General features: G+C 45.7%; 1 protein-coding gene across 1 annotated transcript in view; it reads right to left on the minus strand.

The window, feature by feature from the left end:
- The window catches only part of atp10a (ATPase phospholipid transporting 10A), a 38,273-nt gene extending 12,510 nt beyond the window's left edge, over positions 1–25,763 (minus strand). The window contains exons 1-11 of the mRNA XM_077014703.1: positions 24,992–25,763; positions 14,389–14,593; positions 13,715–13,800; positions 11,859–11,965; positions 11,437–11,568; positions 11,021–11,151; positions 6,556–6,808; positions 6,055–6,275; positions 5,210–5,404; positions 2,945–3,515; positions 288–391 (exon numbers count right to left, since the gene is read on the minus strand). Of these exons, the coding sequence (XP_076870818.1) occupies positions 288–391; positions 2,945–3,515; positions 5,210–5,404; positions 6,055–6,275; positions 6,556–6,808; positions 11,021–11,151; positions 11,437–11,568; positions 11,859–11,965; positions 13,715–13,800; positions 14,389–14,593; positions 24,992–25,518 (2,532 nt within the window). The 5' untranslated portion in view covers positions 25,519–25,763. The remainder of the gene's footprint in view (positions 1–287; positions 392–2,944; positions 3,516–5,209; positions 5,405–6,054; positions 6,276–6,555; positions 6,809–11,020; positions 11,152–11,436; positions 11,569–11,858; positions 11,966–13,714; positions 13,801–14,388; positions 14,594–24,991) is intronic.
- Positions 25,764–26,222: the final 459 nt, after the last annotated feature.

The raw sequence follows: 26,222 nt of genomic DNA on the forward strand, positions 1-26,222 counted from the left end.
ATCTTCGAGAGCGCGTGAAACCTTCAGGAGAAAAGACTTATCGCATCATGTGGCTTCGACATCGCAAAAACAAAGTTAAAGTGGCAGAGCAATCGAGAGAGAGAGAGAGAGAGAGAGAGAGATGGGGGACAGAGACGGAGAGAGAAGGACAGACGGACAGAGAGCAAGAGAGTGCCTGCCACAGAGTAACAGATCCCACAGGCAATAAGAAGTCTCATGCAACCATCTGTGCAGGGTGTTGTGTGACACCACCACGTCTTGGCTGTTAGAGGGAGACGGACACTCACCCTTTTAGCAACACACAGAGTTCGGAGGCCATCCATGGCATACAGGTTCAGGTAGTTCTGGGTTTTAAACAAAATCTTCCTTTGCCGTTTCCCTTTGGAGTCATCTGTGCAAAGACATAACGAAACAGCCGATTACATTAGTGGAAGATGCCTCAAACGACAAGGTACGCCAAGCTGTGTCAGTGGCTACAGGCAATCCACCTTCACTACCAGCTGCGTGCTCTTACAAAAGCAGGCAGCTCCGTGGACGGGAGACGGCAGAGGTTTGGCGTGAAGCAGTGTGATGGGGGGGGGGCGCCCTTATCTCAGCACCCCTCACCCCCCCCCCACCCCACCCTATTGCTTCCTGGCAGGAAGGTGGCAACGTGCAGCTAGACGCTGGCGCCGCTCGGCCGGAAGGTCGCCAAGCGGAGCAGGCGGCACCCCCCCCCCCCCCCCCCCCCCAACCCCCCCGCTCTCGTTCCCCCGCCCGCTGAGTCATCGCCATGCTGCGTTAGCCTGCCTTGCCAACACGACTTGTTTTCCTGTGCGTGAAGACACTCACTCCGCCGATTACACTGCTGTCCCCTCCCCCATCCCCATCCCACCTGCTGCCCAACAGTAAAATGGCAAGAAAAGGCAGCTCACACTCCAGAGGCATCCCGAGAGCAGAGGCATTAGCGTGCACCTGTGACAGACAGCTCGCACTCTTGTGACATTCTCATAATTTTACTGTGTGGATATGACAGGTCAACTTGCTCTCTTGAAGTATTCAAGAAGGACTGTTTTTAGAAGTGTGAATACGACAGGGACGGCATCTCGGCCTACAGAAGCTCACAGGATTTTTGAAATTTATGAGAATTCCTCCACCAATTCCAGATACCTGTAAACAAACTTCACTACCTTTCTTAACACCTCCAAAGTAAACTAGGTAAGCATATTAAGAATTTGTACTGAAACATTCACAAGATCATTCCGGTCTCCATCCACAATGTTCTACCCCATTTTGTGAACAAGAGATACAGGTAACACTCCAAAAAAAGAGAAGAAGCTGTGTTTGTGTGTCCCATCAGGGTGGAGTTCTGCCTTCTGGATGTCCTGTGATGATTTGGTCAGAAAACTTTAGTGTCCTGTCAGCAGGTCAGAAGGTCCAGCTGAATTATGCCATCAGGAAGGTCTGGAGGTCCTGCCTCTGGAGTCATAGCAACTGGGGAGGTCCACACCCCAGAGGGATCCACGCTCGAATTAAGCCGAATGACCTGCACGTCATTTGGTTTATTTGTGGTTGTGCATGTGTATACATGTGGGAAAGGGATTTCAGCCCATTAAAAAACTTTTTTTTTTTTGTACATCTCCAAGTGGACTCACTATCAGAACATTTTAGGTAAACAAAGAACCCATTTTATCTTACAACAGCATTAGTAACTGTTTTAATGATCACTCAAGAGCTCAATGGACAACTGGTGTCACGACTGATTTATGAGCTGCTTAATCCCCAAAAAGCAACTAGCCATGAGCATGATTTTACAGCCCAGACGGAGAGGAGCTCTGCCCGCTGTTTGCTTGCACATTCTTGCAAGGCATTTAAAAACAACAAACAAAAACACACAGACATACTAACACCAGCCTGCATCCACGTAAGGACATGATCTGACGAGCTGGATCACAGAGCTTCACAGAGCATGAAAACTGACAACTAACCCCCGCCATTTTCTCTCGAGCACTCAAACGGGCGTGGCAGTGTTTGTGTTCTTTCTGAGGGCTTGTCTGTCAGCAGGAGGTGGGACCCTGTAAGGAGCCCAGCCTCCTTTGCTAGGCACTCTGGGATGCGTCCAGTGGCTTTACGTACACAGTATCAGTGAAAAGCGTCATCGTTAGGACACTTGATTATGGGCGTGTCCAGGGGTGGAGTTTTATTTTAAACTGTTAGCATTGCTTTGATGCAGAACAGTAAGAAATATGAAACTGTTGATGATCCCACATGACAAAAAAAAATCAACAAACTTGTATACATTTATCTTACTATGCTTTGGAATGTGCAAATGTTTTATCAGAACAGAAGCATTTTTATTTGCATCAAAGCATTTAATTAAGATGGCCATGCCCAAATTGTGAAACAGGCAGTTCAACATGGGGTAATCACTCTTACTAACTTACAGAATACACCAACAAGCCCTTGAAACACAACAGGTCTGGACGTTCACAGGGCAGTTGGCCTTCGTCGCTACTCTGGCGCTTCCCTTAAGTCGGCTGGACTGTGTACGGACCTCCATGACTGACTGACCTTTCATCTATTTACTCATGCGCAAATCAAAACGTCATCCAGGCTTACACAACAGACTGAAGCTTCAAGATCTACGCCGGGTCACGTCGTTCACTGGACCAGTTCTAACGGGGGACCCTCGGCTCATGGGCCGTGTCAGGGAAAGCCTCGTTTTCACAGGGATGGGATCCCTCATGACACAGGGATGGGATCCCTCATGACACAGGGATGGGATCCCTCATGACACAGGGATGGGATCCCTCATGACACAGGGATGGGATCCCTCATGACACAGGGATCCACCGCACCTTCCATGAGGATCAGGCAATTTCTTATTATGACCAATGCAAAGATGTCTGCTAAAAATAAGCCCCCCCCCCCCCAACAAAACACCCAGACGGGGTGGAGCCCCCACCTGCAGCAGGAGGACCCACGAGGTCCATGATGACAGAGTCGGCTCCTTTGGTGTAGACGGTGATCTGCTCGGTGAGCGGGTGACGCACCACCACGGACATCCTTTTCCGGGTGGAGTCGAAGGCGAGCGTGTGCAGCAGCTCGAAGCTGAGGCGTCCCAGGTGGGGCAGCTCCACCGTCACCTGGTCGGCCAGACGCCCCACCAGCGAACACTTGTAGGCCCGCGCCGCGTACACCAACGCCGCCTCGTCCGGAGACTCCGCCTCGTAGCGCAGCTCGCCCTCGTCCGGGCCTCCGGCCGCCCTGCCGGCCGCGTCGAGGCAGACGGGAGTGGCGCCCGAGGGCCCCTGGGGGCCCGGGGCAGGGAGGCGCTCCTCCTCCAGTTTGGCCAGCGTGCTCTCGGCCGAGGGGGAGGACAGCAGCACGGAGCAGGCGCGGTGCGAGGACGAGCGGCTGGTGGCCAGACTGGACGAGCTCCCGCTGCTGGAGGCCGACGTGAGGCGGCTCGGCGTGAAGCGCTTGATGAAGTCCTCGATGGTCTTCACGGGAGACTTCAGCTCAAAACGACGCACCTACAGGCGGAAAAGCAAAGACACATTTATTCATTTGTTCATTAAACGTTTGAAGTGTGCCATGTTGAGGACTGTGGTCTTATACATCTGAAGACTGGTGGAATATCGATCATATTATTTGCATTGTTCATACCCAACACACACTGCTTGAAATGCATGGTGTTGGTTGTATGCACATGTCATAACTATGCTACACAGGCCAGCTAGCTCTCTGTGAGGAAAAGGCTGAAATTGTCCCTCGACTATCCGATCTCACACCAACACCTTCCTCCTCTGGGTATCATTTTTAAAGACACATGTCTCTGAAGATATTGAGGTCGGTCACTTTCAGTCAAGGACCAATGAGCACAAGCATCTCTGGTAATATGCACGTCTGTTCAAACCTCACCGACTGTACCACTGGCATTCATTAAACCCTCTTTGGTAATACTGCCGCAAACAGAGAGCCAGAAGGAAGCTTCCCAAAGAAACATCTTGCAAGCAAATTTCAAATAATGATTTACAACACTCTGTCTTCCACTAGGGCTTGGAACCCCAGCAGGTTTTAATTACTCTAAACGTTTTGACGTGTAGGTGTGTTCGTGCCCGCCAATAATTAGATACGCTCAAATGTTTCAGCAAAGTAAAAGAAGTTGCATAAAACCAACAGCAAGAAAGGTCAGCTCATGACATCCTCAACGGTCCTGACCACACCCAGAGGGCTTCACGGCTGTCGGGGGAGGTGCTATCCAACAAGAAGTACGCTCCGTGTGCTGAGAGGAGCGTGTACAAGTGAGTGAGACACATCACATGGTACTGACTGAACACTGACTTATTCATCAAAAACAAAATGTCCAGCTACACGCAGCAGCAAGGACTTTAACCGTGTTCATCTGTCATTGAAAGCTCATGACAGCTTTATGCCTGATCTGCCCCATCTGCTCGCTGGGCCCGGTCCTTCTGCGCCTCCCCTGCTGGCCCTGGGCAGGTTCTGGCTTTGGAGAGTCTGTTCAAGCGCGAGACATCTGATCCTACCAGCAGCAGTCCAGCTGGGCCCCAGAGCAGAGCACAAGCCGAACTCCGGCAAAGCCCGCGGGCGAGAAGAAGCAGTAAGGGGACGAACCGGCACGCAGGGTGGCGTCTCTGGACCGGCTTCAGACGGGTGGCACCAGGAGGTCAGAGAGGAGCGTTCACACCACAGCCGTACAGGATGCTGCCCCACCCTGCTCCTGGCATTCCGACGGCCCCGGGAAGAACGCGGCCGCTCCGACCCTCCCACGCAGGCGCACCTCCAGAGAAGCCGGGCGTTGCCTCCGGTATGAGGGGCGGGGGGGGCCTGCCGGACCTTCACAACGGTAAGGGCCAGAACAAGCTGAACGCTGCTGCCCTTGGACACCAAGCGATACATAAACACACCGCAGCTGGAGGGGTTCTCGCATTATAAACAGAAACGAGCTTCTAAGCACAGCTTGGAGGAGCAGGTTGTCCCAGGGAAGAGGAGATGGAGAGATTGATTTGGATGGCCTGCTGTTACCTTTGGAAAATGCCCAGTGTATATTCCGCACTTTTGGAGGGAAGCTCTTGACATTTTTTTGTGGTATTATAGCTACCACAGTGGTGCTGCAACACGACTGAGCTCACTCTCCAGGGAGTGTCCGACAACGAAACCTACCGGTGCCTCCCGAGTGCAGCACGGTGCGCTGGGATCCGCTCACCTTCTGCCGAGGCTGATTGGGTGAGGACACGACCACCGTGTTACAGATGGTGAGCGCAACGAAGAAGTCGAAGACGTCCTGCAGGTCCGGCGAGATCTGGCTCAGCAGCTGATTATGGAAGCGCATGAACTCCATCTGACTGCCGCAGTCATTCACCTTATCTCTCAGCTGGGGATCAGGAGTGATGTCTTTTTCCTGCACACGCGCACACGCACACGCACACACACACACACACGCACACGCACACACACACACACGCACACACACACGCACACACACACGCACACACACACGCACACACACACGCACACACACACGCACACACACACGCACACACACACGCACACACACACGCACACGCACACGCACACGCACACACACACGCACACGCACACGCACACACACACGCACACACACACGCACACACACACGCACACACACACGCACAAACCACAAACAATATTATCTAGCACAGCTGAGAATAAGATTTTCATGTGAAAACAGTGAGACTGTAGGACTCCTAAGTAATCCTACATGTTAATGGAAATGAATCTTGACTAATTGACATTCGTACAGTGTAGATACGGTGTACAACACACGTAGGGTATGTAAGTGGATCTGAGGAGGATTTGAAACTGTAATCATTAGAGGACGCTGTTTTTCTAGGGTCGTACACACAAGTACACCTCTTTACACTTCATACTGTGCACTGAGATTAGCCAGCTGGTTCAGTGCTGAGAGCAACGCATGCAAGTATGAGAGTATGAGTGTGAGGGAGAGAGGGCATGCGTGTGTGTGTGTGTGTGTGTGTGTGCGTGTGTGTGCGTGTGCGTGTGTGCACCGACCATAGGGCTGCTGAAGGCCGTGTGTTTGGACAGGATGCTGGCCCGCTTGGCTTCTGCGCGGCTTCCCGTGCGGCGGTGTGACTTGGTGCTCTGGGAGCGCAGCACTACTTTGGCGGCGCTGTGCTGACTGGTGAGGCTCTCTCTCCTGGGCAGCGTCCCCCCGCGGGACAGGCCCTCGTCCTCCTCCGAATCCACCTCCTGGTACATGGCCAACCTCCTCGCTGAGGACACCAGACACATGATGGGGAATTAGCGGGTAAATCGAGAAGCTTTAAATCGGCACGTGAAACGTGACCCATTCTTCAGCGATACTTCAACAACCCCGTCCTAGAACTTTGAAAACTTTCCGCAGCATCTCTAACGTGATGGGGGAGGTGCAGGAGGGAGGTGATGGGAGGAGATGAAGGAAGGAGGTGATGGAGGGAGGTGATGGAGGGAGGTGATGGGAGGGAGGTGATGGGAGGGAGGTGATGGGAGGGAGGTGATGGGAGGGACCCTCACCATTGGCGTCGTGCGAGTACTCCACCCCCGCCACGGTGCAGCGGCGGAACACCATCTTGTTCTCGGTGAGCGTGCCCGTCTTATCGGAGAAGATGTACTGCATCTGGCCAAGGTCCTCGGTGATGTTGAGGGCTCGGCACTGCAGGTGGGAGTCCGTCTCCTCATCGTAGAGATCAGTGTCCTGGTGAATGAAGTACACCTGGCAGATCTTCACGATCTCGATGGAGACGAACAGGGAGATGGGGATGAGCACCTACAGGAATAGAAAATAGTTCATTTATTTGCCTATAATAACCATTTTCGATGGTGTTTAGCTCATTTTATACAAGGGTCCAGTGTACAGTGATGGTGGTGGTAGTGGTAATAGCAGTATTATTCATAGTAGTAGTGGTGGAGGTGGCGATGGTGGTGTTGTAGTAGTGGTGGGGGTGGTGTAGTAGTAGGTGGTGGTTGGAATAGTAGAGCAGCAGCAATAGCAGTAGTAATAGTAGTAGAGGTGGTGGTGTTGGTGGAATTAGTGGTGGTGGTGATGGTAATAGTAGTAGAGGTGGTGGTGGTGGTAATAGTAGTAGTAGTAGTAGTAGTAGTAGAGGTGGTGGTAATAGTAGTAGAGGTGGTGGTGGTGGTAATAGTAGTAGTAGAGGTGGTGGTAATAGTAGTAGAGGTGGTGGTGGTGGTGGTGGTAATAGTAGTAGTAGAGGTGGTGGTAATAGTAGTAGTAGAGGTGGTGGTAATAGTAGTAGAGGTGGTGGTGGTAATAGTAGTAGAGGTGGTGGTGGTGGTGGTAATAGTAGTAGAGGTGGTGGTGGTAATAGTAGTAGAGGTGGTGGTGGTGGTGGTAATAGTAGTAGAGGTGGTGGTGGTGGTGGTGGTGGTAATAGTAGTAGAGGTGGTGGTGGTGGTGGTGGTAATAGTAGTAGAGGTGGTGGTGGTAATACTAGTAGAGGTGGTGGTGGTGGTGGTGGTAATAGTAGTAGAGGTGGTGGTGGTGGTAATAGTAGTAGAGGTGGTGGTGGTGGTAATAGTAGTAGAGGTGGTGGTGGTGGTGGTAATAGTAGTAGAGGTGGTGGTGGTGGTGGTAATAGTAGTAGAGGTGGTGGTGGTAATAGTAGTAGAGGTGGTGGTGGTGGTAATAGTAGTAGAGGTGGTGGTGGTGGTGGTAATAGTAGTAGAGGTGGTGGTGGTGATGGTAATAGTAGTAGAGGTGGTGGTGGTGGTGGTGGTGGTAATAGTAGTAGAGGTGGTGGTGGTGGTGGTGGTAATAGTAGTAGAGGTGGTGGTGGTGATGGTAATAGTAGTAGAGGTGGTGGTGGTGATGGTAATAGTAGTAGAGGTGGTGGTAATAGTAGTAGAGGTGGTGGTGGTGGTGGTAATAGTAGTAGAGGTGGTGGTGGTGGTGGTAATAGTAGTAGAGGTGGTGGTGGTGGTGGTAATAGTAGTAGAGGTGGTGGTGGTGGTGGTAATAGTAGTAGAGGTGGTGGTGGTAATAGTAGTAGAGGTGGTGGTGGTAATAGTAGTAGAGGTGGTGGTGGTGGTGGTAATAGTAGTAGAGGTGGTGGTGGTGGTAATAGTAGTAGAGGTGGTGGTGGTAATAGTAGTAGAGGTGGTGATGGTAATAGTAGTAGAGGTGGTGATGGTAATAGTAGTAGAGGTGGTGATGGTAATAGTAGTAGAGGTGGTGGTGGTGGTGGTGATGGTAATAGTAGTAGAGGTGGTGATGGTAATAGTAGTAGAGGTGGTGATGGTAATAGTAGTAGAGGTGGTGATGGTAATAGTAGTAGAGGTGGTGGTGGTAATAGTAGTAGAGGTGGTGGTGGTAATAGTAGTAGAGGTGGTGGTGGTAATAGTAGTAGAGGTGGTGGTGGTGGTAATAGTAGTAGAGGTAGTGGTGGTAATAGTAGTAGAGGTAGTGGTGGTAATAGTAGTAGAGGTGGTGGTGGTAATAGTAGTAGAGGTGGTGGTGGTAATAGTAGTAGAGGTGGTGGTGATGGTAATAGTAGTAGAGGTGGTGGTGGTGGTGGTGGTGATGGTAATAGTAGTAGAGGTGGTGATGGTAATAGTAGTAGAGGTGGTGGTGGTGGTGGTGATGGTAATAGTAGTAGAGGTGGTGATGGTAATAGTAGTAGAGGTGGTGATGGTAATAGTAGTAGAGGTGGTGGTGGTGGTGGTGATGGTAATAGTAGTAGAGGTGGTGGTAATAGTAGTAGAGGTGGTGGTGGTGGTAATAGTAGTAGAGGTGGTGGTGGTGGTAATAGTAGTAGAGTTGGTGGTGGTAATAGTAGTAGAGTTGGTGGTGGTAATAGTAGTAGAGTTGGTGGTGGTGGTAATAGTAGTAGAGGTGGTGGTGGTGGTAATAGTAGTAGAGGTGGTGGTGGTAATAGTAGTAGAGGTGGTGGTGGTGGTGGTAATAGTAGTAGAGGTGGTGGTGGTGGTGGTGGTAATAGTAGTAGAGGTGGTGGTGGTGGTAATAGTAGTAGAGGTGGTGGTGGTAATAGTAGTAGAGGTGGTGGTGGTGGTGGTGGTAATAGTAGTAGAGGTGGTGGTGGTGGTGGTGGTAATAGTAGTAGAGGTGGTGGTGGTGGTGGTAATAGTAGTAGAGGTGGTGGTGGTAATAGTAGTAGAGGTGGTGGTGGTAATAGTAGTAGAGGTGGTGATGGTAATAGTAGTAGAGGTGGTGGTGGTGGTGGTGATGGTAATAGTAGTAGAGGTGGTGATGGTAATAGTAGTAGAGGTGGTGGTGGTGGTAATAGTAGTAGAGGTGGTGATGGTAATAGTAGTAGAGGTGGTGGTGGTGGTAATAGTAGTAGAGGTGGTGGTGGTGGTAATAGTAGTAGAGGTGGTGGTGGTGGTAATAGTAGTAGAGGTGGTGGTAATAGTAGTAGAGGTGGTGGTAATAGTAGTAGAGGTGGTGGTAATAGTAGTAGAGGTGGTGGTGGTGGTGGTGGTAATAGTAGTAGAGGTGGTGGTGGTGGTGGTGGTAATAGTAGTAGAGGTGGTGGTGGTGGTGGTGGTGGTAATAGTAGTAGAGGTGGTGGTGGTAATAGTAGTAGAGGTGGTGGTGGTAATAGTAGTAGAGGTGGTGGTGGTAATAGTAGTAGAGGTGGTGGTGGTGGTAATAGTAGTAGAGGTGGTGGTGGTGGTAATAGTAGTAGAGGTGGTGGTGGTGGTAATAGTAGTAGAGGTGGTGGTAATAGTAGTAGAGGTGGTGGTAATAGTAGTAGTGGTGGTGGTGGTGGTAATAGTAGTAAAGGTGGTGGTGGTGGTGGTAATAGTAGTAAAGGTGGTGGTGGTGGTGGTAATAGTAGTAAAGGTGGTGGTGGTGGTGGTAATAGTAGTAAAGGTGGTGGTGGTGGTGGTAATAGTAGTAGAGGTGGTGGTGGTGGTAATAGTAGTAGAGGTGGTGGTGGTAATAGTAGTAAAGGTGGTGGTGGTGGTAATAGTAGTAGAGGTGGTGGTGGTGGTAATAGTAGTAGAGGTGGTGGTGGTGGTAATAGTAGTAGAGGTGGTGGTGGTGGTAATAGTAGTAGAGGTGGTGGTGGTAATAGTAGTAGAGGTGGTGGTGGTAATAGTAGTAGAGGTGGTGGTGGTAATAGTAGTAGAGGTGGTGGTGGTGGTAATAGTAGTAGAGGTGGTGGTGGTGGTAATAGTAGTAGAGGTGGTGGTAATAGTAGTAGAGGTGGTGGTAATAGTAGTAGAGGTGGTGGTAATAGTAGTAAAGGTGGTGGTGGTGGTGGTAATAGTAGTAAAGGTGGTGGTGGTGGTGGTAATAGTAGTAAAGGTGGTGGTGGTGGTGGTAATAGTAGTAGAGGTGGTGGTGGTGGTAATAGTAGTAGAGGTGGTGGTGGTAATAGTAGTAAAGGTGGTGGTGGTGGTAATAGTAGTAGAGGTGGTGGTGGTGGTAATAGTAGTAGAGGTGGTGGTGGTGGTAATAGTAGTAGAGGTGGTGGTAGTGGTAATAGTAGTAGAGGTGGTGGTGGTGGTGGTGGTAATAGTAGTAGAGGTGGTGGTGGTGGTGGTGGTGGTAATAGTAGTAGAGGTGGTGGTGGTGGTGGTAATAGTAGTAGAGGTGGTGGTGGTGGTGGTAATAGTAGTAGTAATAGTAGGTGGTTGTGGTAATCCATCTTAAATCATCAACTATGAGAAGCGAGATCAAGGTTTTAAGTGGACAATTACACAAACCTGAACACTTGGAACAAGAGCTAGAATTATTTTTAGACTTGTCAATAAAAAACAAAGCACTTTGCATAAGTAATTGTGAAGGAAAATCTTTTATACCCCACATCAGGATCAAATATAAGCTCAGAGGGCATTGACAGTTCTTTGTCTGACATATTACTGCTCAACATCTATTTAATAACACTGATTAGCCTACTGAATGGGTTGCACACTGGCTTGCACACGAACACACGCACACATACAAAAAGCTGCTATCTTTCTATATTTGGATGCCACAATCACTAGTCACCTGGAACACAATGATCATGGTGAGGAAGAGATAAATGGCAGAGACCACAGGAGATAAATCCGTCCCCTCAGGACTTAGAACATCAAAGACAGGTCTCTTATCTCCATACTGAAACATCCACAGGCCGTGACCTACAGACGTGCGGTTACAAAGAAACAAGGGGGAAACAAGTGTTAACCAACAACAGGCAGCAGTTCAAGGTAAACAAGCATTTATACAGAAGAAACACTACATTACTGATTAGAGATCTTTGGAGTAGGTTCTTGAGAACCCAGAACTCTACACCACCTCCTGCTTTAGAATGGCTGCGTATTATAATCCACCCCAAAACGCTCCCACCAAACATGAATCAAAACACACTTCCACCTTCTAAGAGAGCAGAGCAGAAAGCAGGAAAGTGCCGGAAAGCTCTGTACCGATGGCTGAGAACAGGCACATGACCAGCAGGATGATGACACACCAGAAGACGTCCACGTTCATCTGTCGCTCCAGCTTACTGCGTTTGTAGCGCGGGCCGCTGTTGTTCAGCATGGCTTTGGTCTCGTGGCCTAGCAAACCAAGCACAACACGCAACCTGCCATTACCCACAAGCCACAGGGCATGTCCACTCACATTGTGCAACCTCCAGGCACCTTGCCCTCAAAAATCCGCCCTGTTGCTTGTGGAATACAGTATACCGACAAACCTCTGCATCATACTGAAGAGCTCATTTGTAGTAGCAGTATAGTAGTGTACTGTGTAGTAGTGTCGTATGGCAGTATTGGTGTGAGCGTCCAGAGATCACTGATTGGGTGCTTGCTATGGTGTTTAATTTGGTTTCCCATGGCTTACTCAGTACCTGCGTAGATGACGATGCCCACAGCCTCCTCCGTGTTGCGAATGGTGCACCCTCTGAGCAGCAGGTTATCTTTGTACAGGCCATCTCGCCTCCCGCTGCGATGGGTTCTGCCAAAACAGGTTACATGCAATCAGCCCATTCACCTTGGTGCCCGCGAGCTGCCTGGATCCTTCTGAACGTCCCACAGTCCGTTCCGAATTTAACAAAAGGCATTTTCATTTTCTGCAGAGGCCAAGTGTGAGCCTACAGACACCCATTTCAGTGCACGATACTGCACGCTCGACACATCGATCCTTAATGGCTTACATCACACGGCACCAGTCCCCTTATCTCAGCAGAAATGCGATGGAGGAGCTCTGTGAAACCCCGAGCTGCCCAGGTAGAGCCTGGAACCATCCGGAAGCTCCAAGGACACTAAAGCTATTCGGCCAGCGCAGCGCTTTCTCTCAAATCCCCCAGCTCCACTTTAAAGGAATGTCAAAGAAAAGGCCAAAATGGAGCTGAATGAGAGAGGGGCTGATGGATAAAGTCACAACACCACAGAAGGCCTCTGGAGGGAGGGGAGAATCTAATCAACGCAGCAGGCATGTTCGGCAGGTCCTCTTGATGAGCACAGTAATAAAGGTGGTGGCAAAAGCAAGCGGAGGGGTGCGCTGAATGCTAAACACAGGCGGCGGGGGCGTGCGCTCAACACCAGCGCCCGTCACACAGCTGGACCGCACTGGGCTGCATCCGCACACTCGTGCCTCTTCCCCTCAGCTCCCTCCAAAAATCACAGGTAGCCCCACCCCCACCGATGACGCTGACCAGGCCTCAGCCCCGCCCCACTCCGGCCATTGGAAGCACTTTGGTGTTGCTGGGCAACCGATCACTGGCAACATGCCAGCAACATCTGCTCCCCTTCATGAAGCAGGAATAAATGTCAGTCTGTCCAGTTCTCGCAAGTTGTTTGACTGCACCTGCCAATCTGCAATCAGTACGTAGGTCTGCACCTGCCTTGTTCGTACATGCGTAAGTGAAAGTAGATCTATAGTAGGCCTCAGACTACAAAGCTGAGACTACATTTACATTGAACACAGGTGTTGAACTTGTCTGACTGGGGCAACTGAATCTCGAAGCTTTCATCACAACTAATAATCAAGCTCTTAGCAGCAGGGTACACAGCTAGTGACTGCAGTGACTGCACAGTACATCCTTTCTCAGAGTATCATATCACAGAAGGGATATTCCCAATTAATACCTAAAATATCTGCAATTCCAAATCACTAGCTTTCTTTCATGCATTCCAAGAAGAACTTGATGAACTGCCCACATGTGAAAAGTTACTTTAAATCTCAAGTATAAACATGCAATCTTAATACTATATTCTTACAGATGTTCATGATGAAATGCTGTTTAGAATGTGGCATGCAAAGAACTCACTCAAGTGTGTATTTTCAAAAATGGCCAAACATTTCTAGAAGAGAATGAGTCTCGTGACACTTTCAAAGAACATCAAGCCTGTATTGTCATGCTGTGGGGTAATTAGCATAAATGGATTGAAAGTTTACCTGCATAATGCAGAGTTCAAGACTAATGCAAATGAATTCTCACTGAACACTTCATTAAAGTCTCAGTAGAGGGGCCCAAACACCCACTTATGCAGCCGTTTGGATCTCGGAAGCTATTGGACTTTCAGCCATGGCGGACACCCCAGCAATGGTGAGCCTGCATCAGGCACTCGGAGATGTTCAACAACGCTTGCTATGCATGACTGATGGGCTAACACCGTGGTCAGGGTCCACAACAACAGGAGTACTCGTGAGGAAAGACACCTTGCCATACATTATATTACATATTATCTATATTATACTTACATATAGCCACGGAATCGGTTCAGGTCGTTGTTGGGTTTCTCACACTCTATTATACTGTTGTACTTCAAGGGGTCGAACTCAGTATCCTGTCAAAGAGTTGATTTTGACAGTGAGTATTGGTCTAGTTCACATTATGTAATGGAGACTGCTTCAAAACAAAAGCAGCAAACATTCTACACTTTCTGTGGCTAGACTGGCATTACACTACTTACATTTTATTGTGTTGGATGATCAAGAGCATATGATTAATTACAGCGAAGTTCATATACTATGAAAAGTAATGCTTATATATTTCTCAAGTTCAGCTAATGCTTGTTTAGTTTTGACAGTTGGGCTCAACTAAGATACATCTAAAGCTTCAACACCAAGAGCAAACTGAGGTGAACTCACATATTAGTGTCAGCTCTAGAATGAGCAAAGTTATTTAACTGGGCAAATAGAGTCCAGCTGAATCCACTCAGTGAACAAACCAACACCACTACATTAACAATTCCCATCCAAACTCCATGTTATCAATCCACAATGCTTTCCTGGAAACCATGAAAATGGAACATTCCTACATAAAATGGTGAGTGGTGGAACTGATCGGAAAACTCTAAAGTGTGCTGAGGGGAGTGTCCGCAGGAGTGTGTGTGCGTGCCTGTGTGTGTGGGGGGGGGGGGCGTGTGTCTCACCAGGTCTATGAAGCTGCGCACCACTTGTCTCTGCTTGAGGTTGGTCTCTCCGTCCAGCGTGGCCGTCTCGATGTGACACAAGCGGTCCGGATCGCTGGAGCTGAGGAGCAGAACGTCCGCAGGTAGGATCTCGTTGCAGCGTAGCCGGATGAAGTCGCCCACACGCACCTCCTTCCAGTAGCACTCCAAATACCGCTGCTCACTCCTGCCGAGAGGGAGCCGGAGGAAAGAGGCGCACAAAAGCACCTAGACTTAGGTTTGGTTTTATTAAAAATACTAAACTTAATCTTATTCAGAAACGTAGAACCGGGTTAATGGACTTTCATTTATGGCATTCTAGAGGAATTTAAATCACACTACCATGAAAAATCTGTGTGGAACACTTGAGAAACCATCGACACAAGGCCCAAAACGAAGTGCCATTAAAGGGCCTGATAAAGGAGGCTGTGTGTGGCGGCCGCACCAGCTCCTCCGGTGTTGGGAGAGTGCCGCCTGGGCCAGAGGTGATGAGCAAAATGGCCATCCGATCCAGCAGAAGCAGAGAGGAGACAAGCGGAGTCAGGCAAACAGCACTGCAGGGCCCGGCCTCTCTCTCTGACTCACTGGGACACAAACCTTCCCTCTGTTCCTTTTCCCGCCCTTCCCAACTTAAGAAAGCGCAGTTTCTGCCAGGAGGGAAACTATGACCCCTGGCTAAACAAAACCAGTCTCAAAGAACACAGCAACCAGAAAGTCCACAGAGCGGTGAGGGAATAGAACACCACGTGAACCTGAATGAAGACAACCATTTTGAGACTGAACAGAGATTGATGGGACGTGTAGGCTTTATTGCGTAATTCTTTGAACAGAAAGTATCACCATTCCTACTTTGGCAAGGAGCTCATGCTCTTCAAGTGCTTGTCTTCATATAATTTCGATCTTCTGTGCTGGTTATTCTTGCATAACCTTTGGGTCAGGGTAACAGAGTCTGAGCATTTGGTCCCTTTTATAGACTTAAACAAAAAACAAAAAGGTCAGACAAAAGGTGGTTCACCTCCAAACAAGCTCAACACACTGGTTGAGCGTTGGGGCTAGTTTTACCTCAAATAACAGCTCCTTGGCTGGAGCCGTGGTTACGGTTACCCTGGATGCCCTAGATGAAGGGACACATGAGGCTTTTACTACCAGTAAAAGTGGCTAAATCTGCTAGCAGAAAGCAGTTTAGAGGGTTTTATACACACACACACACACACACACACACACACACACACACACACACACACACACAAGATATATCAGAAGCACTTTGCTTGCACAACTGATGAAGGACCTTTATCTGAAACGTCCCGTTTCTTTGGAAACATGCACTTCACTGACTTATTTTACATTTTTACTGAGCTCAGCAATATCTATCTCTCTCTCATATACACACACACACACACACACACACACACACACACACACACACACACACACACACACACACACACACACACTTTATATGTATTGGCTGACAATGTAAATTTAGATAAATGAGTACCGCCTTTGTAGCAATAAAGAGGATCATTATGCTGCAAATTCAGTTAACTACCATGTATGAGTGTTAGAGGGCTTTTCATCGTATGTCACGTGACACCTTTCTTGAAGCGCTACAAAAGTGAACTGCTTCATCTCGGTGGAGAAATAGGGAAATATAAGATAGCAAACCTTGAAAAATATGTTAAACAAAAAGGCTTTATATGTATAGTTTATTAGTCCTTACTGAGATTTAATGCTTGTACATCAGATTGGAATATTTTTTGCACTCATGACAGCAACGCAGTCGGTATCAGGTAGACTATATGGATTCATCCTGGATTCATCTGTATTTTTCTAATGTGAAGGTAGGTGTGACACAAATATACCATATATGTAGTTATATTGTATATATAAACACGACGCACTATATACACGTTTAGAGGTGTTTATATATATCTCATATATAATTACCCTGTGTTCTTCCTGTTGTTTTTGAGTGAGTGGATTATAGGTAGAGGTGATCCATAAGCAGATGAAAAGGCTCCCAAAAAGTATTTAAAGTAGATTCATTCAAATCACTTTAGGAGGTGGTGAGACGCTCTTTAGCCTGATGTAATGGCCCAGTGTCTCCGAGCCACACTGAACACCCCAAACCCAGTATGGAACTTCACAACAGACATGATCTACGACCACGATTGGGTTCCTTCCACCAGTCTTCACTCCAGCCACAGCCACAAAAAATGAAAATGCAGAAAAATAAACAGGAGAAACACAGATAGGTGGTTTATATGATAGGTGGTGGCTGATTTGGAAATCGCTACGGTGCAATTAGATTTCAAACTGAATTAGCAGCAATGTTTTTGACTAACAAGTGTAAAAGCATGTGGTTAAAATCTTATCAGGATAGAATCCACACAACAGCATCATGAAATGAGCAAGTGGAATTGAGACCAATAAAGTTGGTCATATGTTAATGCCTAAACATTAAGTGTTTTGTACCTTTAACCAAGCATAGATTAGACCGCTTGTCCAAAAAAAAAGCTGAAGCTGTTTAAAATACATGGTATAAGGTAGAAAGCAATAAAATAATTTGTTTAGTATAGTCAAATTTAAATAATCACAAGATTTGATAATATTGTTTATTGGCCCAAGGCTAATTAATTATAGTCTACATCTGCTGCCATAGCTAATTTGTTTTAATTATTTTCTATACTGTTATTCAAAGCATTTGCCCACAGATCTTGCCTAGAGATGGGTGTGTGTGTGTGTGTGTGTGTGTGTGTGTGTGTGTGTGTGTGTGTGTGTGTGTGTGTGTGTGTGTGTGTGTGTATGGGAGGGGTGTATGGTGGGGGAGGACACCACTATTTGTGCAGAATGCAGATCCCACTCCACTTTCACCAGCACCACCACCCCTGCTCCTCCACCCCTGCTCCACCACCACATCAAACATTCCACCTGCCATATTTACCTTTTAAAACCGTATTTTAAACCGAATCCAAAATGACATTTGTCCCTTCACTGTTTCACCCCCCCACGTAATCAATTTCCTCCACACACTGTTGAAGAGTGTGACCTGCAGCACTGAATCCCACCCTACTGGTTCATAGGGTTATTTGATTCACCATAAATGCTGTCCCCAAAATGTGTGGGTTGATTCTATTTAGGTGGTGCCACATGTGCTGTGTCCTGAGGTCCTATAGCGGAGTGCTTAAGAACAACAGACCGGGCAGTCAGCAGGAGAGCATTACAGCACGGCCCCGTACACACAGCCTAGAGTTTTAAGGTATTTCCCCTCAACAATCAGCAGCACGTGATATACAGCTCTCCCACCAATGGACGTGGCATGATAGCCAGATACCGAAATGAACATGTGCTTGAAAATTCACAGTCTGAAATGACATGAAGAAGAGATGACTAAAGAGATCGCACTGTACTTGACAGTCAACCACCTACAGTGGTGAAAGGCGTAGACATCAGCATGGGTTTGTCATGGCCTGGCTACGCCTGATGGCTTCACCCTGCTCCAGTTCACTGCTGAGAAGTGTACAGTATACAGAGCAAGCCAAAAAAACTGACAATCAGCTTCTTGCATAATTATTATAAGGATGTTTATGCCCAAAAAGGTTTCTGCATTCTTGGGTCAGAATTTGGGAGACCAAAGTTGTGAATTAATGTTTCAATATCCTTACAGCATAAAAGAGAGGACAATAGAATTTTAACTGGTAGACCTGTAGTAGACATTTTAAGATGGTGTATCAAATCACACCACAAATTTCTAAAACCTTTGCCCATGTAGAAGGTCAATATATGGAGAATTTCTATGTCAATGCAGAGGAGTGCACAGCAGTGCAAGACAGATCCAAGATTAGCTTCTTAAAATATTTTTGCTGAGAAAAGCTAATGATTCATACACGCAGTACACTTTGCTCACACACTTTGTTTTTTTTTTTGGCAATTTATTTACAAAAGGTTCATCCAGGGTCATCACGGTGTCTCAGCCTCCATTATCTGTGCTGATGCTACCTTCACTGCACAGCTGCCTGTGATGCAATCTATGCTTCTTATAATAAATAAATGGAAGATTTCACAAGGCACAGGCATGGCAGAAAAGTGGAAATGAACAATTATTTCCAAACTGACATCTTCAGTCTGACAGTTTTTTGACAGTCTCCAATCAATCATTAAGAAACTTGAAACCTTTATACTAAGTTGTGCATATGACATTCTAGAAACTTCCCTAAGGAGCCAATCACTCCAGAAGGTCATGTGCTGGTGTTACCTTGTCCATTCCGTCGGGACAGAACGTACTCATTCCCAGCTGGAAGAGCAGAGGACTGTGTGAAGGAGTCGACTACCCAAACCAGCATGAAGAAAATTCCCAGAATTCCTGCTTCTCTCAGCAGCACGCTCTCTCAGCTCATGCCAAGCAAAACAAGTGTTGATCTCAAACACCTCAGGAAATTGTTTCGGCTCGTAAACAGATTCTGTTGAAATGGTATAATGTTTTGAATGCGGTGAAAATACAATAGAGTAGCCCCGCACCCTCTGCCACCGAGTCTCAAACAGCAGAACACAGGAAAGGTGGGGAAACATAAAACGGTCACTTTCTACTCGTATCTATTGTTTTCCAAAGCCTTTGGTTAACATTTTAACTATTAATTGGATTCAACAACAACAACAACAAGAGGTCTACTAAATCGGACCTAACAAACGAAAGGTACACAGAAAAAGGGCCTTGAACAAGAGGTTACATTTTGGAAATAAATATAAATGTCAGTCTCAAACTTTTTGCCCATTTTTCTTTAGGCAAATGCAACAAAGACCCATTAAATATGCTAGTATAGGTCATGGCACAAGTTGTTCAACTTGCTCTCCAGCTGAAGGAAGAGTCTGTTTCCTCAGCTGTAGTGCCAGATGACTGAGGTGAGGTCCCAACAGACACTGGCTTGAGGGGACAGGGACTGTGCAAGAGACTAAAGCCCCATAAACCTGGAAGAAAAAGGAGCAAAGACTGACGTGAGGCCGGTGACGTGAGGCCGGTGACGTGACACAACGAGGAGGTGCAGGCTGCTGTCGGAGTACTCCCCCAGGGTTGCAGTGTGCTGATCAGTCACCATCACCATGCAAACGCATTGGACTGCAGACATGGAATCAGCACATAGTATATTCTTCTCGGAACCATAAACTTTTATTGGTTAATGGGCATCAAACTATATATGCAAAGAGATAAATCTGTATCTTCTGCATCGGTCTTTCTTGCACCGTAAGAGTTGGGTTGTGTTTCTAATCTGCAATGCCATTTCTTAACCCAGCTTGAATATTTCTATACAGTGCTTGAAATATTGTGTAGAGGGTTTTTTTTAGGTGCAAAGTAAAAATGCCATGGCAGAGATCAGCTGTCAGTTCTCCATGCAAAAAGGATTATACATAGTCTGGCATCACATCCACTGTACATTCATAGTGCGTGCACTGAACACTATATCCACTGATGCAACTTGATATAACAGGAGACTTCACAAACCCAAAAGGGAGCACGGTTCATATTGCATATCAATATGGACGTCATAACTACAACACCACTAACACAAAGCCTTTTCCATCTTCAGAGGGCGTGTCTAAATACAGCAAAGCAAAAACAAAACATTAACAAGGTTTTTGCTGACCATTTAACAGCTGTGTGACAGATCTGATGTCATTTCACACATCGGCCTTACTGTGCATGACGACCAATCTAAAATGGTCCTTCTACTGTACCATCAACTTCAGCTATGAAATTTCGGGCTAGATATTCGAGGCGAGCTTTAACATTCACAAACAAATATGGATGATCACAGATCCCACAACATGTACCCTCCTCATCTTACCCATCTTTCCTTCTGCTTCCTGAGTCCATCTCCTGTAGCAGCGCAGGTTGTACACTAACAAATTGCTGCAGATCCTGCAATATTCATTTACATGGAAGCCAAACAGGAGGTGATTATGAATGAAATCAAAAGCAGATACATCAACATGATCATGCTTCTGGGTAAAGGCCCAAACAGAAGAGCTCCGGAATCACTGTACTGTACATCGATCAAATGAAATGTTCCTGCCTGACTTATCTTCATATTTATAAGGAGAGAAAAGACATTCAATAAACATGTCTAAACAGAGAGGAAAAATCCAGCAAAAACAGATCGGAGACAGTAAACAGGTACTAGCTACAATCTCCACACTCTATAAATATTATAACCAGATACATAAATACAGGCACTGTCCAGTTTGTTAGCAGTGGAGCCATCAGCTGCTTTGGTAGAAAGTTCATTTCCTGGTATTTATCAAAAGTTTGAGGGAAAAGTACTCGGTCAAAGGTAATTCAATTTCTCTCCCTTTAAAAGAATGAATTCATCCTTTGGCCCTGTGAAACTCTCCCACTCATCATCAATGTGCTCGTGAGAAATGCCAAGGTCCTGCAAACAGAGAGGGGTTTACGCATCATACAAGCTTTGAGAAATGAATTTCATTGAAAGTGAACAACATATTTCAGCAAAACTGACATTTTAATCCACTGGTGTGACAAAATCTACTAAGGTTGGGGGGGATACAAGGCCCCACAGCGTGAGCCACACTTCCCTCACAGAAACACCGACACGAATAAAATGATGCTACACTTTCCTGTACTTTTAACATGATAATTAGAAAGACTACATTTGGCACTGTTTACAAGCTTAGACGATACATAGACACATTAATCTGAAACTTTCTAGAGCACAATGAATGAAACATTAACCGGTCAAGTGACCATTATTCAGAGGTATGAAATGAGAAAAAAAAAAAAAAAGTCACAGGCATGCCATTTAAGACGCGCTGTAAAGCTATATTAACCTACCACTGGTATCAACATTAACCGCCAATATATAACACCAGCTGATCCGATTGCTGGTGTACCACACTTCTGAGATTGGGTCAATGCCAACTCCCCACTCATAACAGGACAACTTGCACCTATGCAATCAATTTTTGCATGAATCTGAAACTGTGATCTTGCATCATGCCATCACCTCATAAGTCACTGATTGTAAATGAAATTAATAGAGTAACTGTATCTCTGATATGTTCTCTCCACCTGATAAGAAATGGTAACATGAATTCATAATGAAAAAGCATTTCTCAAAACAAATAAGTGTCTGCGCATCTTTAACGAGTAGCTATTGACCTTTCCCGACAATTCATATGCTGTACATTTTCACTACATCTCATCAAGATATAGATATAGTCACCATATCTAGTCATCAATCTAGGTCTCAGCAGAGGAAAGCTGGGCCTGAAATAGTGGTGGTACTTCTAAGAAGAAAACATTTGCGAGGATCACAGTCACATCTGGCATGTCTGATCAGAGGTAAAAATAAAGTCTAACACACCAATCGATACCTATGCCAAGCTCCCTTCTGCAGTGGGAATAAAATGGTGACCAAGAGTATTCAGATGAAGCGTCCATGGCAGTATGTACTGAGAAGCTGGTAAGATGAGAAGCCGGTTTAGTGTTGTGGGAAGCAGAGGGAGATGTTCTGCAAGAGAAGGCTGAGCTGGCAGGAGTTACACAACAAGCAGTGGATGTTTATGACCCGCCTCTAAAGCAAAAGACCGTATTTTGTGTTCTACAGATTTCACACACACACACACACACACACACACACACACACACACACACAAAGTTTTGTTTCAGAAAAAGGAAAGAGGTCCTTCATCAGCTGTGCAAGCAAGTGCTTTATATATATATATCTGAAATAGATAAAACAGACTGAGATTATTCAGCCTTTGGAAAGGTTTCTATCATTACAGTTGGCGACTTCTATCAGAGTCTGGTGAGGGGCAAACCTTTGTACAGTGAGCCTGTGGGCATAAATATATATATATATATATTTTAACACACACACACCCACACACACACACACCCACACACACACCCACACCCACACCCACACCCACACCCACACCCACACCTTATGCACCAAGTTAGCTGAGGAACGTGGTGTATTAACCTCTTCCATTTCAAATCACAGCGAGACACCATATTGGCTATAAATCTAACATTTTAGACTTAAAGTTTAATTAAGTTCAGGGTATGTGTTCTACCAAGCATTCCCACAAAAGAACTGACTTGAGAAAATTCTCTCATGTCAAACCCTGAGCTGTGTTACAGTGCGAGTTCAGGTTATAGAGTCAGAGAAACACTGGCCTTTTGATGGCACTGCAACCACGGCCTACAGAGCAGCTTTTCATAGGGAAATAGAGCCGCTAGGCTGAACCTCTGACTCCAGCCAAACAGACAAGCGCAACCAATACTGTGCCAAACAGATCCCACCTTGGAGAAGGTGAAAACACTGACCTGCTAACAGAGCCTGCTAATAGAACAACCTTCATTTCTGTACAGAGCATGATGCCTTTTCAGTGCCTCTAAGGTACTAAATAGCTGGAGTGGGATAAAATGAATAGTGTGTTCCTGCAATTTGCTTGTTGAAGTTGTGTTTATCCACCAAGGACAAAACAGGATAAAAATGTCAATGCGGAATTTCAAAGTTACACGCCTACTCACGGCCTCAGTGACAGAGCTATATTTCACAAGGTCTTGGTCATGCGATGTACTCTGTATAAAAAAGGTCTACTAGTTCTAGATAAACTCCATGCACATTTTTTTTGAGTGAAACATACCCAAATATACAGTACAACAGTTTACCAACCAGGGAAACAGCAATTTCAAAATGACTAGGACAATCAAAGCTGAAAATAACTGCAAAAAACTGGCCGTCAGAAGCCCTTGTTTATAGCGGATTTTGAAGGAGTACACCACGTTGGTTCTCATGCCTTCTCATATGCTTCCAGTGGGTCTAGAGGGCATGAAGCTAGGAGTTCAGAATGGGGTTGTATACAAAGCACACAAACTCCATATTCTTGATTTGGAATTTCTGAACCTTTTAGCATGAAATCATTACTTGCCTATTAGCTATACAGTTAGCATTCAGGCCATACAAACTTCAGATACCTGTGTGTTAGGTTTTTTGCCCAACAACTGTTTACACATTGTAGCTCATAATCAATGACATCACTGCACACAACATTAAAATTTGTGCAGAGCCGTAACATTTTCCCCAGGCAAGTTATCAGGTTTCAGTGTTCTATTCTTACCATAAGATGAAAATAATAATACTGTTGTTGAATACTACATGTCTGCACTAGCACTGTTACCCAAAGCAGTTTAACCATGTTGGTCTCTGCTCCATGCAAGCTTAGGAGAAGGTTTTTTATTATTTCACCATTAATTTACTTTGCAAGCATTCCTTTCATTAAAAATGTGCTGTAAAACATGGTTTTGCCTATTGAGAGCATTGCAGGAGACATCAAAATGTATTTGAAGATGCACAAGATGCAAATACATGAATATTAAATGCATTTTGTTTGCAGTTTGAAAGCAATATTACATATTACCTGACCACTTGGAATACACTTCTGAATGTGCATTAATGTAACTAACTACTATACATTCATATGTGTCATTACTGGAGGCAGTAAAAATTTCTCAGATTTACAATTCAAACATCTATTTTCTTAAAAATAGCTTAGGAATGTGAAGTTTCCTAATTCAAACCATGATACAATTCTCTACATGATTTCATTTCAATCAATTCATATCCAGAAATTACTGAAGCAAAAAAACATTACCTGTCACTTTTAAAAACAAAAGCAAACAAAATTCAAATATGTTAATATCACAAGCTATATAATTAAAGGGATACATGTTCAATAATTCAGTAATTGCTGAGGTAAGATTCCGTGGTGAGTTCATAAACAGGAGCAAATATTTTTATTGCCTCAGCTAAACAATGTTCCAACTTGTGGATGTAAAGAAGAGTCCTCTGACCAAATCATTTAACTGTCAATTTGGCTAATTATAAATCCCCAATTATGTTACCTACGTCCAAACTAAATTTAATCAAGCCATTTGCGGACATTTTTTATTAGATGTGAAGAAACTGTGCTTGAAATCTTAGGTCTGAACATCCCCAGTCCATCAGCTCGAGATACTGGTCAAGTTCAATATTTCCAATTCACGTTAACCAAGATTGTATACTACCACTGAAGTATACAACTTTATACACACCACGAACTATCGGAATTCGACAATAGGCGGAAAGCTCCTTCTTAACGTCCACTTTCCCTGATACACCTCCTGCCCTGAGGCAACCTGAGGCCTGTGCTGGGGTTAGACACTACCGTCTCTCCTGGTGATGTCCAAGGTTCACCCATCAAACCAGCTGCATCCACGGCAGCGCTGGGCTCATGCAATCATGATTTTATGCAAAAGTTAAAAAAAAAGTTGCTAAAAAATAAATAAACTAGACATCAATAGTAATCACTTGTTGCCAAAAGAAGAGCGCGAACAATAGTTAACAAAAAGGTGCAACAGTTGGTCAAGTGCATTAGGTACGCTAGGCCTGCTGTTAGCAGCCACACTCAGCAATCTCATACCATAACTGCATTAAATGTTCATATTTCAGAGGAACAGAAGCAACATGATTGCAACGTCCACGACGCGTGAATAGTCTGCAGCACTGAAACGTGTACTTACCTACTGTAAACCAGACAATCCATATGATTTATTTCTTTATCTGATCTGTGCCGCCTGTAATCCTCCCATAAATCCTTTATAGCGGTCACGGACAGAATAAAGACCACAGGAGCGAGTGCAAGCTCCGGTTGAAAAGCGTTGACCACGGGCACAAAATTCAGCAAGGCTATAAAAACAAAATACACGTTGGCAAATCGGTGGAACTGCTCGAATAGGTTTTTCGGTATGAAAGAGAGTAGAGTGTATTTGGTGGTTTTTATCTTGTTGTTTGCATAGTGTCTGTTAGGGTTGTCCCCTCCTTTGGCGTGGTCATATACAATATTTGCGTGTACTATTCTCGTCTTGGTCTCCTTCTTGCTTTTTCTCTTTTTGTGCTTTTTAGCAGTGGGACTTTTGTCTTCTCCAGCTTCTCCAACTTCTCGCGCCATGCTTCCACAAACTCGCCAAACTTTTGTCTCTTTTCCGTGTACAAAACAGATGTTTCCTATGTGATCATGCCGCTCCTTCTCGTACTTAAGGGTGCACATACAAAGTTGTTCGTCTTCTTTTTTCTTTCTTATCCATTTCGCCGACTCTCTCGCTTTTCCTCCCAAGTCCACTGGAAAGTTTTATTGTTGCATCTTTTTTCCCCTCAGTTGAAGATGCTTTAAAGCTGGGCCGAGCGACCCTTAGTGCGCATGCCCACTGACGTATATTACGAAGTGATATAACGTACTTTCGTGGCGCGGTCTTTGAGTCTATCCGTACTGTTTTGTGTGCTACATTTTTACGCAGTTGCCACAAGGGCAGCGCGATTACGGGGAGGCTGAAAACTCTCGTCACCTCTGACGAAACGAGTTCTGTGCTCCGCCTCTCGAGTCTCCACTGACTGGAAGTGCCACGCGTTATCGTTACACGTCCACCTTTGGAAGTCGCAGTTCGCCCTAATGAGAAATGGGTGGCTCGTTGACGTCTTTAATAATAAGCCGATATGATTTACGGTTATAAAGTTCGATGTAAACTACTTTACGGTTTACTTCAGAGGATTAAAAACAATTTATGACGAACAACCTTTTTTTAGGTTGATGGAAGAAAGTCTACTTTAAGACTCACGTCAGTGAACCTTACTATAATTTAGGTATATTATTCTTCAATCACTTCATTGTTGTCCTTATGCCGTATTGGGCTACGATAATCTCTGTTTTAGGCTATCATTAAAGGAATATCTGAACTTGCCTATTCACAGAGTTTG

The sequence above is a fragment of the Brachyhypopomus gauderio genome, chromosome 8 (genome assembly GCF_052324685.1).
Source record: "Brachyhypopomus gauderio isolate BG-103 chromosome 8, BGAUD_0.2, whole genome shotgun sequence".
NCBI lineage: Eukaryota > Metazoa > Chordata > Actinopteri > Gymnotiformes > Hypopomidae > Brachyhypopomus > Brachyhypopomus gauderio.